We start from the raw sequence: 16,608 nt of genomic DNA, 5'->3' as shown, positions 1-16,608 counted from the left end.
CCGAGCCTGGCAACCCGATCAAAATCCTTGAGTAATAACGTTATATGTACACGGTCAGTCGGCAGACATATGTCCATTTATGCGACCGGGTTCCGTCTTAGCGCAAACGGGCATACCTAAAAGAACTGCCAATTCGTTGCGTAATGGTTCACACATACTTCCACATATATCATGGGCAGAAACAGCTTTTTTGAAAGGGGGAAGGGGGGGGGGGGGGGTATGTTTGCACAATTAAGATATGTTTATTGTCTTTGGCGGTAATTTATAGATTTGTAGATTTTTTTCGAAATAAATAGGGGTGGGGTGTTGGGGGTGCGTATACATTTCAGATGCAATTTAAAGAACAGAACATCGGGACATACGGAATTATTCAGTATGATTGAACACATTTAACTGTGTCTTGGGTTTATTTTTAGATGCAAGACATGTAAAATCAAAAAATATTCCTGAGGGATTCTTTGACGAAGAACTTGAAGTCTGATTGGTTTGTCGTATTTGGGCACATAACATTCATCGATGGGGCACAAGTCTTCTTGGAGGTTACGGAAAGGGGCGAATGGTGACGACTGGGTTGATGCATGTCATCGTATCCGATTGCGAAGATCGATGCTCATGATGCCAATCACTGGATTGTCTGATTTAGACCCGATTGTTTACAGACATAAGGCGGTGTTGAACAACAAACAAACAAACAAACCAACCCGTTTCAGCAAACGTACGTGCCCGTGCGAAGTCGCATTTAAGCTTCCCCCTGTCCTTCTGCTTCGCCCAGTGTGTGGTGTCAGTTTCAACCACGTAAATTTCGTGCAGCACGTGCACTACAGTTGCTCCGACCCACAGTGGTGACAGGGACACGGCGAAGCAGCTTGAACCGGGCTATGAAACCTGGACCAACTGTAGCGCTGGCGGGAGCTTAACTCAAACAAGGAATTCACGAATTTGGTTTTCCGAATACACTCAATTGATCCGGTGGTTATAATATCACTAAAGATGTAAACGGATGTAATGTGATTTATATATTCATGCAACAAAAACCACACGTACGTTATACCAAACCTGTACTTAGCAATTAATGGTGTGGTACTGGTAGCAGTCAATTCCAGCTGCAGCTGTATTCTGATGCAGTAAATGCATCATCACCAGCTTTCGAGATAGTTGTTTATGCTACCACGGACAAATCATTCGAATATATATGCTCTGGAAGGAATCTATCTTCAAATGGGCCAGTCATCAAAGGCGCCCAAACTCGCTGTGCAGAGTTGCGTCCCTTGAGCACGATACGGAATATTACTTACAGTTATGAAAAAAAATACAAAGTGCGTTTTTAAAAAAATATCAATTTTGCGAGCGATGAATATCATGACCGAGTTTTGATCACCTGGTTACAATCCGGTTAAGTCAGGTGACCTCGAGCGGTTATTTTTAGCAGTGAACATGGTCAAAAGCGCTTTTAATACTACATCTGCACGTGCTTTTCTTTCAGTTCGTACTGGTAATATACGTACGCTGCACACGACGCTAAATATAGCCTAAATATGCATGCATGGTACTTTGGTTTTGCTTACACTTAAAATTAGAATAGTTGTAACTGAATACATTCAATTCAATTCTTTAGTCATGTACATGTGTAGGCCAGCGGCCCATGGTACAATATTTGGTCCATCATTAACATTTATAGGCTTAGTGTTTGGAGTCTAACATTCATAGCATGGTATATAAAAGTTGCAACATTTCTAATAACAGTTTCATTGTTTACCGCCATCAGCATATTGAATTTAGCAAGAGTAGGATGTACAAAATACTTCTGTGGTAAATACTGAAGACGAAGTTCATCATAAGCGTTACAAATTAATAAAAAATGATATTCATTCTCGACATATCTTTGGTTGCAACTATTGCACAATCTCTGCTCTCGTGGAGTATTAACGTATCTACCAGTCTCAATATGGAGAGTGTGGGAGCTACAGCGAAACTGGGCTAGTGCAACACGAAATTTGTTGATAGTGATAGCAGACAAATACAACTCTAGACCAAATGAATTTTTGAAAAGTGTATAATGGAACATTTTAGAACTATTTGCTAAAGACCAATGCCAATACTGTTTGTAAGCAAATTTTAACCGATCTTCACATTCGGAAATAAATAATTCCGGGCAAATAACATATTGGTTCTCCCATATATATCCAAATCCAAGGCTGTGTAAAAGAGTTTTGACTTTTGTAGACCAATTAGTTTTACCATGTGTGGCTAGCTGAAATAACATTTCATAACTTTTCTAAGGATATCGTGAATTTGGAGGGACATAAGTTTACGCCAATATTTTATACAGCGTTTATACGCAGAAATGTACAGTGGGTATCTTCCACACTCTCCTCGCACAACATGATTGGGAGTAGACGTTTTAACACCTAGCAGACGTTTACAAGCAAGTACATGGATACTTTCCATTTCTTTACAGTTTTCAAAACTCAACATTTCAGCCCCATGTAACATAATTGGAGCAATGTTAGTATCAAATATTTAAAAAAATAGTTTCAGTGGAATAGGTTTAAGTGATGAAAGGGATTTTAGAACCGAGAACAATACCCGTTTAGCATTTTTAAGCATTGTAAGTATGTTTCGACCATGATAAATTCTTTGAAAATACAACTCCCAAATATTTGTACGATGATACACATTCCAACTGACAACCACTGAAATACCATTTCTCAGATCTAGAAAGTACTCCACCTTTCTTAAAAACTACTATTTTCGATTTATCAAGATTTACCTTTAGGAAATAATTCTGGCAATAGTGTTCGAGTACATCGATGCGTTTTTGGAGGCCATATACAGTATCTGATATAAGAATTACATCATCAGCAAAGAGTAGCAGGAATAGTTGAATTATGTCTGGATGGAGCTGAATTCCGGGTTCACAGTTACCCTCAATTTCAACAGCTAGATCATTGATAAACAATGAAAACAAAAACGGGCTCAGTACACAGCCTTGACAGACACCCAAGTCACAATCGAATACATCTGAGAAGCTATTGTTAAACTTTACACAGGAACGTACAGTCGTATATATGGATTGTATACATTTAAACATTTTAGGTGACACACCACTGTTATTCAAAATTATCCATAGTTTTGATCTGTTTTTAGAGTCGAACGCTTTGGAGAAGTCTACAAACAAAGCATATAGTTTACCTCGCTTCTTCCCCAGATAACGCTGTATAACTGACTATAAAATAAACATATTATCAATTGTGGAATAGCCACAACGAAATCCGGCTTGCGACTCCACAACTTTATCATAGGCATCACACCAAGACTGCAACCTTCTATTTAGAACAGAAATATATAACTTGCTAAAAATACTTAATACTGTAATCCCTCGGTAGTTATCGGATATATTAGTATCCCCTTTCTTGTGTAATGGTTACAATTTGGCCAGTCGACCAGGAAATCGGAAAATATACGGAATCAAACATGACGTTAAACAGACAGATAAATATAGGGAACTAACACATCGTATGCGTATTTGGACATTTCAGCAATAAGCTTATCACTGCCGGTAGCTTTGCCTATTTTCAATTTGTTAATTGCCTCAATTACCTCCTGCTGTTCAATCGGCGAGTCTAAGATAGATTGAGTTAAGTCATCAAAATTGTTATCTGGTACAGTGTTATCTTCATCCCCCCTTTCTGAATCGAACAACCCCTTAAAATGTGAAAACCATTGCTCAATATTTATATTTGGCTTAGGACGGACAGTGGTAGCAGACAAACGTTTCAAATTTGCCCAAAATATTTTACTGTTATCCAAGTTAGTCAAAATGGTACTCTGTACATTGTCTTGATATAACTCTTTTTATTCACGGATACCTTAAGAAGCCGATATCTTTCACAGCGGTGGTATTCACACTCCTTATCGAACCATGGCTGTTTACTTCTAGAAATATAAGAAGGGCGTTTCATACATTTCGCAGCGGTACATAAAACATCTGAAAATACCCCAACTGCTTTATCAATTTTACCTGAAGCGATAAAATCTGAACACTTGTCAAGCATTGAAATAGAATTTGTAGACAGTAAACTGTCTCTAAAAGTTTGGGTTTTGTCCTCGTTCCACACAAAGCGGTAGCTGTCCCCTGGGTCTCGTGCAACACGCTCACGGTCTCTCGATCCAGAATTGGCACGTGCGTGAAATGAACATGTAACTGGCATATGGGTCGACTCTATTCTATTTGCAATGTCAAACTGTCAAATAGAATAGTTGCGACCCTGATATACTGTATGGGCGGAATGGCTTGTTTACACTGCATATATTAGTACACGCGCAGCTATCTTCGTTAAGTAATCATCGCGGTATTTCGTGATAAGGCATTAGATAAGGGCGGGCGTCAGATGACAAACACGAGAGACTCTCCTATATTAGTTCATTAAAACTATCAAGAAATGTTCGCTTCTACCCATTGTAGAATGGTACAATCACCGGTTTTATCATCCAAGGCTGGGACACACGTTTGTTCCCACAGAAATCCAGAAATAGATAAGCCTTTGAACCAGGCTTACAGTAGCAATACTGGGACAATGTTGGATTATTTGAGGCAGCTGTCTGCCGTGTTTACAATAGCTCTATTGTTCCATCTTACCTTTTCACAGGTAAATATAGAGTATATATGCGTATTGGCATTTTCTCCATTTTTATATGTATCTTAGTATTTTATGCTTTTCCGTAAGACAAAAAAATAACATTTTAATTGAAGATATAATGATATTGTATCTACTATTACATTGCCCAATGTCAACCTACTAGTTATTTTGGCCCTTGCAATCTTGCCACAAAACGTCAGAGACGTATAAATCAAATGATTAATTTAAATCGATTGTAATTCATTTTTTTTCTATTTTTTAGTGTCGTGTAACAATATTTCGTGACTGTAGTCATGTCCTAGATTATGATAACCATTAAAAATAAGACGAAGAAAACGAAAAATATATGCCGGCCTTGCGATGTTTCAAAGCACCCATTTTACACTGCAACATGGTATTATCAGTGAGCTTGCAATGGCAGCAGTCCGGACTAATACAAGTGACCCGTGAAGATCCGGGGTAGAATAGGTCTTCAGCAACACATTCTTCTTCTTCTTCTTCTTCTTCTTCTTCTTCTTCTAAAAGGCGACTATGCTTGTCCTAAGAGGCGACTAACGGGATCAGGTGATCAGGTTCGCTTGCTTGGTTGATGCATATCATTGTATCCAAATTGCGTGGATTGTCTGGCTCAGACTCGATTGTTTACAGCTCGCCGTCATATAGCTGGAATATTGCTGAGTGCGACGTTAAACAACAAACAAACTAATACAAGCAAACACACCTACATGGACGTCGCCATATCAATCCCACACTCTTGAACACGACGTTAAACCTCATTTAACCTCACCTTTGCGTGATGTGTAACGCTGCTTTCAACATTATCCCAGTGACATCAGGGCTTTTTGATAATGGAAAGACATACTGCAGTGTTTGTGGTGGATGACAGTAAGATAACTGTATCCAAAAGCACGAGGAAATGAAAGTATTATCCCAAGGAAATGTTGAGTAGCATGTTCCTTTCATGTTGACAGACCCCCGGGGATGTTCGCCTGGTGGGCGGTGCCTGGCCGGGGGAGGGGAGGCTGGAGGTGTTCAGAGGAAGGTGGGTGATACTATGTGTTGATAAAACCTCTGATATTTAACATCTGAAGTTAAACCTTTCAAGATGGTTGACTACGTGATCATGTGAAGATTCCGGGTTACAGTAGATCCCACACTTCCTTCAGAATGTTCCCAGGCAGACGCTAATACCAACACTACCCTTCCTTCAGAATGTTCCCAGGCAGACATCAATGCCAACACTGCTCTTCCTTCAGAATGTTCCCAGGCAGACATCAATGCCAACACTACCCTTCCTTCAGAATGTTCCCAGGCAGACATCAATGCCAACACTACCCTTCCTTCAGAATGTTCCCAGGCAGACATCAATGCCAACACTACCCTTCCTTCAGAATGTTCCCAGGCAGACATCAATGTCAACACTAACCTTCCTTCAGAATGTTCCCAGGCAGACACCACTTCAAACACTACCCTTCCTTCAGAATGTTCCAAGGCAGACATCAATGCCAACACTACCCTTCCCTCAGAATGTTCCAAGGCAGACACCAATGTCAACACTACCCTTCCTTCAGAATGTTCCCAGGCAGACACCAATGCCAACACTACCCTTCCTTCAGAATGTTCCTAGGCAGACACCAATGCCAACACTACCCTTCCTTCAGAATGTTCCCAGGCACACACTAATGCCAACACTACCCTTCCTTCAGAATGTTCCTAGGCAGACACCAATGCCAACACTACCCTTCCTTCAGAATGTTCCCAGGCAGACACCAATGCCATCACTACCCTTCCTTCAGAATGTTCCTAGGCAGACACCAATGTCAACACTACCCTTCCTTCAGAATGTTCCTAGGCAGACACCAATGCCAACACTACCCTTCCCTCAGAATGTTCCCAGGCAGACACCAATGCCAACACTACCCTTCCTTTAGAATGTTCCCAGGCAGACACCAATGCCAACACTACCCTTCCTTTAGAATGTTCCTAGGCAGACACCAATGCCAACACTACCCTTCCTTCAGAATGTTCCTAGGCAGACACCAATGTCAACACTACCCTTCCTTCAGAATGTTCCCAGGCAGACACCAATGCCAACACTACCCTTCCTTCAGAATGTCCCCAGGCAGACACCAATGCCAACACTACCCTTCCTTCAGAATGTCCCCAGGCAGACGCTAATACCAACGCTACCCTTCCTTCAGAATGTTCCCAGGCAGACACCATTGTCAACGCTACCCTTCCTTCAAAATGATCCCAGGCAGACACCAATCCCAACACTACCCTTCCTTCAGAATGTTCCCAGGCAGACACCAATGTCAACGCTACCCTTCTTTCAAAATGTTCCCAGGCAGACACCAATACCAACACTACCCTTCCTTCAGAATATTCCCAGACAGACACCAATGTCAACGCTACCCTTTCTTCAGAATGTTCCCATATAGACACCAATGCCAACACTACCCTTCCTTTAGAATGTTCCCAGGCAGACACCAATGCCAACACTACCCTTCCTTCAGAATGTTCCCAGGCAGACACCAATGTCAACACTACCCTTCCTTCAGAATGCTCCCAGGCAGACACCAATGCCAACACTACCCTTCCTTCAGAATGTCCCCAGGCAGACACCAATGCCAACACTACCCTTCCTTCAGAATGTCCCCAGGCAGACGCTAATACCAACACTACCCTACCTTCAAAATGTTCCCAGGCAGACGTCAATGCCAACACTACCCTTCCTTCAGAATGTTCCCAGGCAGACACCATTGTCAGCGCTACCCTTCCTTCAGAATGTTCCCAGACAGACGTCAATGCAGACATCAATGCCAACACGTCCCTTCCTTCAGAATGTTTCCAGACAGACGTCAATGCAGACATCAATGCCAACACTACTCTTCCTTCAGAATGTTCCCAGACAGACGTAATGCAGACACCAATGCCAACATACCCTTCCTTCAGAATGTTCCCAGGTAGACATCAATGCCAACACTACCCTGCTTCAGAATGTTCCCAGGCAGACACCAATGTCAACACTACCCTTCCTTCAGAATGTTCCCAGACAGGCGTCAATGCAGACATCAATGCCAACACTACCCTTCCTTCAGAATGTTCCCAGACAGACGTCAATGCAGACACCAATGCCAACACTACCCTTCCTTCAGAATGTTCCCAGGTAGACATCAATGCCAACACTACCCTGCTTCAGAATGTTCCCAGGCGGACACCAATGCCAACACTACTCTTCCTGAGAATTTTTCAACACAGACACAGACCAATCCCAACACTACCCTACCTTCAAAATGTTCCCAGGCAGACGTCAATGCCAACACTACCCTTCCTTCAGAATGTTCCCAGGCAGACACCATTGTCAACGCTACCCTTCCTTCAGAATGTTCCCAGGCAGACGCCAATGCCAATACTACTCTTCCTGAGAATTTTTCAACACAGATACTAATGCCAACACTGCCCTTCCTTAAGAAATTCCACAGGAAGACACCATTGTCAACGCTACCCTTCCTTCAGAATGTTCCATCACAGACACTAATCTCAACAGACCCTTGAAGATCCGTTACTTGTTGTAAGAGGCGACTAAGGGGATCGGGTGGTCAGGCTCGCTGACTTGGTTGATGCATATCATCGTATACCTATCGCGTGGGTCGATGCTCATGATGTTAATAACTGGATTGTCTGGTCAATTACTGGATTATTTTTTCAGACCTCCGTCATATAGCTGGAATATTGGAGATTGGAGAGTGTGGCGTTAAACAACAAACAAACAAAAACACACACAAAAAACCCAACTCTATACTTCCTTCAAAATGTTACCAGGCAGACACCTATCGTGACACTACCCTTCTCTGGAAACATTCAAGTATTATGCACTAGCTGTTCTAGGTCGAAACTTATGCCGAAAGCATCAAGCCGCTCCATTTACCGATCATCACACCTTTAGAAGTGTTAGAAGATTCTGTTGAATTCCATCTCTTTGCTTCACAGATGGGGTGGAGTGTGTGATGATGGCTTCTCCACCAGCGCCGCTGTTGTTGTATGTCGGCAGCTCGGCTTTTCACCTCTCCGTCCGACGTTTGCCACAGTCACGGGGCCAAACGCTCAGTTCTTACTCGACGACTTGACATGTACTGGACAGGAAGCTGCGCTACCAGACTGCGGACACAGCTCGTGGGGCACTCACAACTGCGGGACGACAGAACACGTGCATGTTGGTTGTTTTAGTGCATGCTCTGTCCATTCATGCAGAAACGGGGGGACATGTATCGACATACCACACAGCACCACAGTCAACTGTTCCTGCCCTTCTGGGTTTACGGGACTTCACTGCGAGCAAGGTGCGTTTTATAGTGCCTTGATTACCCAGTACATTATAGTTCCATTCTATTGTTAATTGATGGCTTATCAGGACGGGGTGTGGTGTGATATACCCGCTCTGTGGCCGTACATCGAGGCGACAGGGAAAGGCCTACAACGACAGTCGTGTTTTTTCTCTGATCCAGTTCTTTGTAGATAATTGAAGGGTTTCTTCACAAAATTACAGAAGGATACGGTTTCTACAAAACACATTTTTTTATATGGAAAGAGATACTTACTTTTTCCAGGTTTATATTCCTTGGTACAGAATCTGCGATGAATCATAACGTCTTTAATTAATGATCACGCCCTTACGTTAACCCGTGAAGATCAAGGGTAGAATAGGTCTTCAGCAACCCATGCTTGCTGTAAAAGGTGACTATGTTTGTCGTAAGAGCCGACTAACGGGATAGGGTGGTCAGAGTCGCGGACTTGGTTGATGCATGTATCCCAATTGAGTAGATCGATGCTCGTTATTTCAATCACCGAACTATTTACAGACCACCGACATATAGTGTGGCGCCCACAAACCTTTATGTTATCTCAGTATAGTGAGTGAGTGAGTGAGTCGGGTTTAACGCCGCTTTTAACAGTATTCCAGTTATATCACGGCGTGTCAGCATAATGTGGGAGGAAAGCCCGAAGTGATGCAGGTCTCAGACGTTTACCACTTCGGTGAAACCCACGAGCACGGGTATGGTGCTGACAAACCTAGAAACATAATCCGGGCGAACCGGGATTCGAACCCACAATCATAGGTTTCTAGCGTGCCTACTCAGTATAGAGTATGGGAATAGAGAGAATGGTACGCTCATGCATTATATGAATAAATATACACATAATTATGTTAATGAAGTTAAATATATATTGTTCTATTAAATACACAAATTAGTTGAATATTTTGTCACTTCACCATTACAATATTCCAATTCATTAATTTATTGATAATGATAACGCGGAAAATAAAACAGATCATATCAAAACAAAAGTTCAAAACAACAGATACGTCCACGGCCATCACACTTGTATTTTGAATATTCAGTATTTTAAAGTCGCATGTACTTTCTGCACAAATCTCATTAAAATCAGATCTTAGTTCTCGCTATCGCTAAACAAAGATCTGAGGACATCCCATTACGGGTCAAGTCAGAACGACCTTTCATCCAACCAATCAGAGCGTCGCTTACCAGATTATGAAAGTGACAGTCGGAATGTGTTTTCTAATCATGCAACCACGAAATATTTAACACGGGGTATTCCGAACGACAGTTACGGGTTTTATGATTATATCCATTACAATCTAGGCCATCTATAAGCCAATCCAGAATGTTCATCTTATCAGTTGTTTTATTTTTAATCGAGAATACGTCAAAATATGTTTCGAAGCGTAGTCGCCAATTTGAAAGCGTAAAGCTCGAGAAAGCTGCCTTCTGATTGGCTAATGTCGATTTCTTGTCAGTCATTTCATTGGTCAGTCAAAATTCGCGAAAGGTCGTTCTGACGTGACCCGTAATGGGATGTCCTCAGATCTTTGTTTAGCGGTAGCGAAAACTAAGATCGGATTTTAATGAGATTAGGGTTGCTGAAGACCTATTCTTCCCCGGATGCTCACGGGTCTGTTTTAATGAGATTGTTTCTGAACGAACCACCATGCAGCTCAGGGCGTCAACATCACGTGTTCTTCTCACAACATGTTCGTGGAGTTTACCAAGAAAGAATTCCCAGGGCTACATGCTGACAGCCTGACGTTACGAGACCTCACGTGTACAGCCACAGACACGCCCACTACCATCACTCTTACTGCACCACTGGGAGGGTGTGGTACACAGATGGAGGTGAGTGACAGCCACAGACACGCCCACTACCATCACTCTCACTGCACCACTGGGAGGGTGTGGTACACAGATGGAGGTGAGTGACAGCAACAGACACGCCCCTACCATCACTCTTACTGCACCACTGGGAGGGTGTGGTACACAGATGGAGGTGAGTGACAGCCACAGACACGCCCACTACCATCACTCTCACTGCACCACTGGGAGGATGTGGTACACAGATGGAGGTGAGTGACAGCCACAGACACGCCCACTACCATCACTCTCACTGCACCACTGGGAGGGTGTGGTACACAGATGGAGGTGAGTGACAGCAACAGACACGCCCCTACCATCACTCTTACTGCACCACTGGGAGGGTGTGGTACATAGATGGAGGTGAGTGACAGCCACAGACACGCCCACTACCATCACTCTCACTGCACCACTGGGAGGGTGTGGTACACAGATGGAGGTGAGTGACAGCCACAGACACGCCTACTACCATCACTCTTACTGCACCACTGGGAGGGTGTGGTACGCCGGTGGAAGTGAGTGATAGCCACAGACACGCCCACTACCATCACTCTTACTGCACCACTGGGAGGGTGTGGTACACAGATGGAGGTGAGTGACAGCCACAGACACGCCTACTACCATCACTCTTACTGCACCACTGGGAGGGTGTGGTACGCCGGTGGAAGTGAGTGATAGCCACAGACACGCCCACTACCATCACTCTTACTGCACCACTGGGAGGGTGTGGTACACAGATGGAGGTGAGTGACAGCCACAGACACGCCTACTACCATCACTCTTACTGCACCACTGGGAGGGTGTGGTACACAGATGGAGGTGAGTGACAGCCACAGACACGCCTACTACCATCACTCTTGCTGCACCACTGGGAGGGTGTGGTACACAGATGGAGGTGAGTGACAGCCACAGACACGCCTACTACCATCACTCTTACTGCACCACTGGGAGGGTGTGGTACGCCGGTGGAAGTGAGTGAGAGCCACAGACACGCCTACTACCATCACTCTTACTGCACCACTAGGAGGGTGTGGTACACAGCTGAAGGTGAGTGACAGCCACAGACACGCCTACTACCATCACTCTTACTGCACCACTGGGAGGGTGTGGTACACAGATGGAGGCGAGTGACAGCCACAGACACGCCTACTACCATCACTCTTGCTGCACCACTGGGAGGGTGTGGTACGCCGGTGGAGGTGAGTGAGAGCCACAGACACGCCTACTACCATCACTCTTACTGCACCACTAGGAGGGTGTGGTACACAGCTGAAGGTGAGTGACAGCCACAGACACGCCCACTACCATCACTCTTGCTGCACCACTTGGAGGGTGTGGCACACATATGGAGGTGAGTGACAGCGACAGACACGCCCACTACCATCACTCTTGCTGCACCACTGGGAGGGTGTGGTACACAGATGGAGGTGAGTGACAGCGACAGACACGCCCACTACCATCACTCTCACTGCACCACTGAGAGGGTGTGGTACACAGATGGAGGTGAGTGACAGCGACAGACACGCCCACTACCATCACTCTTACTGCACCACTGAGAGGGTGTGGTACACAGATGGAGGTGAGTGACAGCGACAGACACACCCACTACCATCACTCTTACTGCACCACTGGGAGGGTGTGGTACACAGATGGAGGTGAGTGACAGCGACAGACACGCCCACTACCATCACTCTCACTGCACCACTGGGAGGGTGTGGTACACAGATGGAGGTGAGTGACAGCGACAGACACGCCCACTACCATCACTCTTACTGCACCACTGGGAGGGTGTGGCACACAGAGGGAGGTGAGTGACAGCCACAGACACGCCCACTACCATAACTCTCACTTCATTACCAGAAGGGTGTGACACACAGAGGGAGGTGAGTGACAGCCACAGACACGCCCACTACCATAACTCTCACTTCATTACCAGAAGGGTGTGAAACACAGATGGAGGTGAGGTGAAATTTTCTTAATTCTCTAATTATGGCGATATCGTACTAGCACTCGCATCATTTGAGTTTCCTTTTTTATAAATTTGATGTAGCTTTTCCTAATATAAGCGATTTATCATATTTATATTGCCGCATATATAAAATCACACTATCATCTGTGAAGGCGGTCGGTGAAGACTTCGTCTATGTCAACGTGGTATCCGCCCAGGACGTGACCGTGTCGGGTCACATCTCGTACGTGAGAGACATCAACGTGACAGTGCGTTGTTTCTACAACAGGAACGTCGTTGCACGCAACTACTACCTCGTTGACACTGGGGACCTCCACGTCCTCTCTAGCAGCCAGGGCAAGTATGAGATCAGGTAGGGGTCACGAGTGGCCAAGCTGAGTTGCGAGCCCCATGGACACGCCAGAAACCAATGATCATGGGTTCGAATCCCGGTTCGCCCCGATTTTGACCCGACATTTGTCAGCACCATACCCGTGCTCATGGGTTTCAGCAAAGTGGTAAACGTCCGAAACCTGCATAACCGGGCTTTTCTCCAACATTAAGCTGTCACGTATATAAATACAAAACTCCTGAACGCGACGTTCAAGATTTAAAGCCCACTTTGTCTCACTTCGCTAGGCAGCATTGTCCAACAAACAGTCAGTCCATTCAAAGAACTAGGATAAATATGATGTTATTCTTGACGAAAGTTAAATGGTGATGAAACAAGACCAGACTATTGACGCGTAGAAATAGGAGCAAACGGCCAAAGGACGCAACGGCAATACTCCTATTGTGGTAGCGCTACCTGTATATAGTTACATACATAACAAAACACAAGAACTCCTCTTTATTCATCCTCACCTGTATAATTTCATTTCGTTTTTACCAGAGGGGGTTTTCTTGATTGTTTATTCTGTATCCACTAAATGATCTTAGCCCTACGTCTATATCGTATCTCATTATACAATAAAGAGTTAAGATAGCCGCAGATGTAAGATCGATTTGAGGTCAAACAGCTCTCATCTCGGGAAACTGATCTTGAAACATACCCGATATGTCCTGTTTCAGCATGGATCTGATCCATAAAGGAGTCGTGTACCAACCCTCTAGTGCCTTACCCCTTAGCGTCAAACCGGGAGAGAGCCTGTCAATCAAACTATCCCTCCAATCCAACGACTCGAACCTGCAGGTGTTTGCGAGGAACTGTAAGGCCACGCCCACACCTTCGCCAGATAGTTCTGTGCAATATCTGATTCTTGAAAATGGGCAAGTATGGTCCTTTCTCAGTTATCAAATCGGATTCTGTAAAATATTACAGTTAAGATATTTGAAATATTATAGTAGATTATTTCGTTAGCTTGGTTCAGTTTGTTTGTTTGTTTGTTGTTTAACGCCGCTCTCAGCAATATTCCAGGTACATGACGGCGGTCTGTAAATAATTGAGCCGGGAGAACAATCCAGTGATTGACATCATGAGAATCGACCCACGCAGTTGGGATACGATGACATCGACAACCAAGTCAGCGAGCCTGACCACCCTATCAAGACAAGCATGGTCGCCTTTTACGACAAGTATGGGTTGCTGAAGACCCCGGATCTTCACGGGTAGCTTGCCCTATTCGAATCTACAACGTATTCAATCTATGGAAATGTAGGCGATGTACAATTAAGTATGCATATTCGTGATACAGGTGTGCGCATGATTCAACCTTGACCTTCAAAGACGTCAGTCACATGACAGAGGAGACCTTGACCTTAGAGACGTTCAAGTTCGTGAACAGTTCCAGCATGGTGTACTTCCACTGCGAGGTGTTGGTGTGTAACGCGTCTGACTCCGAGTCTAGATGTCACCACGGTTGTCTGGCCCCGGGGAGGGGGAGGAGGGACGCTGGAGGGAGGAGAGAAAGCGACTTGGAGAAAGAGGTTCACTTGACTTCACAACATCTCTCAGCGGGTCCGATCCGAGTTATCAACAGGAGGACAAAACGTTCAACTAAATTTGGTATGCCCATAAACGATTCTTATTTATTACCAAAAAAAATATTTATTTACAGTTGACCCCTTTTATCAGGACATTTACATGAACTAAGAGGTCGGATTAATAAATATCCGGATAAACGAGTTAGGGGCACGTATTTTGACTCTTATGATATATGGAAGAGGGGATCCCAGATTAACGGGCTCCGGAAAAACGAGGTTATATTGTATAGCGAGTGAATGGTGACGGGTTCAAGTCCTATACACTGGTATTTCGCGCTGGTTCGTGTCTGGTGCAAGCAAAGTAGTAGTAGTAGTCGTAGTAGTAGTAGTTGTTGTAGTAGCAGTAGTAGTAGTGGTTGTAGTAGTAGTAGTAGTAGTGGTTGTAGTAGTAATAGTAGTAACGGTAGTTGTAGTAGTAATGGTAGTTGTAGCAGTAGTTGTAGTAGTAGTAGTTGTTGTTGTAGTAGTAGTAGTAAAAGTAGTAATGATAGTTGTAGTAGTAGTAGTTGTAGTAGTAGTAGTAGTTGTTGTAGTAGCAGTAGTAGTAGTAGTAGCAGTAGTAGTAGTAGTAGTTGTAGAAGTAGTAGTAGTTGTAGTAGTAGTAACAGTGGTAGTAGTAGTTGTAGTAGTAGTAGTAGTAGTAGTAAAAGTAGTAGTAGTAGTAGTAGTAGTTGTAGTAGTAGTAGTTGTAGTTGTAGTAGTGGTTGTAGTAGTAGCAGTTGTAGTATTAGTAGCAGCAGTAGTTGTAGTAGTCGTAGTAGTAGTAGTAGTAGTAGTAGTAGTAGTAGTAGCCATAGTCTCAGACGTTTACCACTTCGTTGAAACCCACGAGCACGGGTATGGTGCTGACAAACCTAGAAACATAATCGGGGCAAATCGGGATTCGAACCCACAATCATAGGTTTCTGGCGTGTCCAAGGGACGCAACTACACAGCGGGTGGCCCAGTCGTCTATGGCACAGCGATTCGCTGTGCAGAGTTGCGTCCCTTGGGCACGCCACAAACCTATGATTGTGGGTTCGAATCCCGGTTCCCCCCGATTATGTTTCTAGGTTTGCCAGCACCATACCCATTCTCGTTGGTTTCCCCGAAGTGGTAAACGTCTTAGATCTGCATCACTACAGGCTTTCCTCCCCGATTCAGCTGACACGCCGCGATATAACTGGAATACTGCTAAAAGCGGCGTTAAACCAAACTCACTCACTCACTCTCACTGTAGCCTGTTCCAAAGTGCCCATATGTTTCATGCATGATATCATCCACAGCTGACGGTAAGAATGGCAACACTTATTATATGGAGGAGCCAGCTATGATAGTGGGCGTGGCACTGATGTGTGCGTCACTGGTGATGGTGATGGCGACGCTGTATCTGCTGTTCCGGGGCGAGGCTGGACACGAGAGCGATGACCAGACGGAGACTCGGTACGATAAACATTAAAACGCCGTTAACAATTCTGTTGTTGTCTTCTTTTCAAAAGTAGGTCGTCTCCGTGGTCTAGTGGTAGAGCGTCTGCTCGCCGGGCAGACGGTCGAGGGTCAGATCCCCGACCGCTTCATAGTAAAATACGTTAAAAGATGGTACTTATTGTTACCGTGCCTGGGGATCGGCATTAAGGAGATGAAACAAGGACTGGTCGGCTCGGAGTCAATATACTGTGTCTAAGTGGGGTATTCATGTTAAACTGCGGACGGTATCTCAGTGAGCTAGCACTATAAATCGGCATCAGTCCGGACTGGTACAAGCAGCCACATAAACACGTGCAAGTCGCTATATAAATGCGGCGTTAAACCCAATTTCTCCTCACCCCAGGTACTTTACTTTTAA

General features: G+C 44.5%; 1 protein-coding gene across 1 annotated transcript; it reads left to right on the top strand.

Annotated features, from left to right (window-relative positions):
- The first annotated feature begins 4,541 nt into the window (after window positions 1-4,541).
- Window positions 4,542-16,222, top strand: LOC139445755 (ZP domain-containing protein-like). Its single transcript, XM_071226962.1, has 8 exons — window positions 4,542-4,649; window positions 5,612-5,682; window positions 8,634-8,983; window positions 10,659-10,837; window positions 12,974-13,173; window positions 13,872-14,069; window positions 14,495-14,805; window positions 16,049-16,222. Exons 1-8 carry the CDS (start codon window positions 4,578-4,580, stop codon window positions 16,219-16,221), a joined length of 1,554 nt encoding a protein of 517 aa, XP_071083063.1. The 5' UTR covers window positions 4,542-4,577; the 3' UTR covers window position 16,222.
- The last annotated feature ends 386 nt before the right edge of the window (window positions 16,223-16,608 follow it).

Source organism: Haliotis cracherodii, unplaced genomic scaffold (genome assembly GCF_022045235.1).
Source record: "Haliotis cracherodii isolate W230 unplaced genomic scaffold, xgHalCrac1.p SCAF_6, whole genome shotgun sequence".
NCBI classification, from domain to species: Eukaryota; Metazoa; Mollusca; class Gastropoda; order Lepetellida; family Haliotidae; genus Haliotis; species Haliotis cracherodii.
The sequence above is the reverse complement of the archived record's forward strand: the minus strand, read 5'-3'. Positions and strand labels throughout refer to the sequence as shown.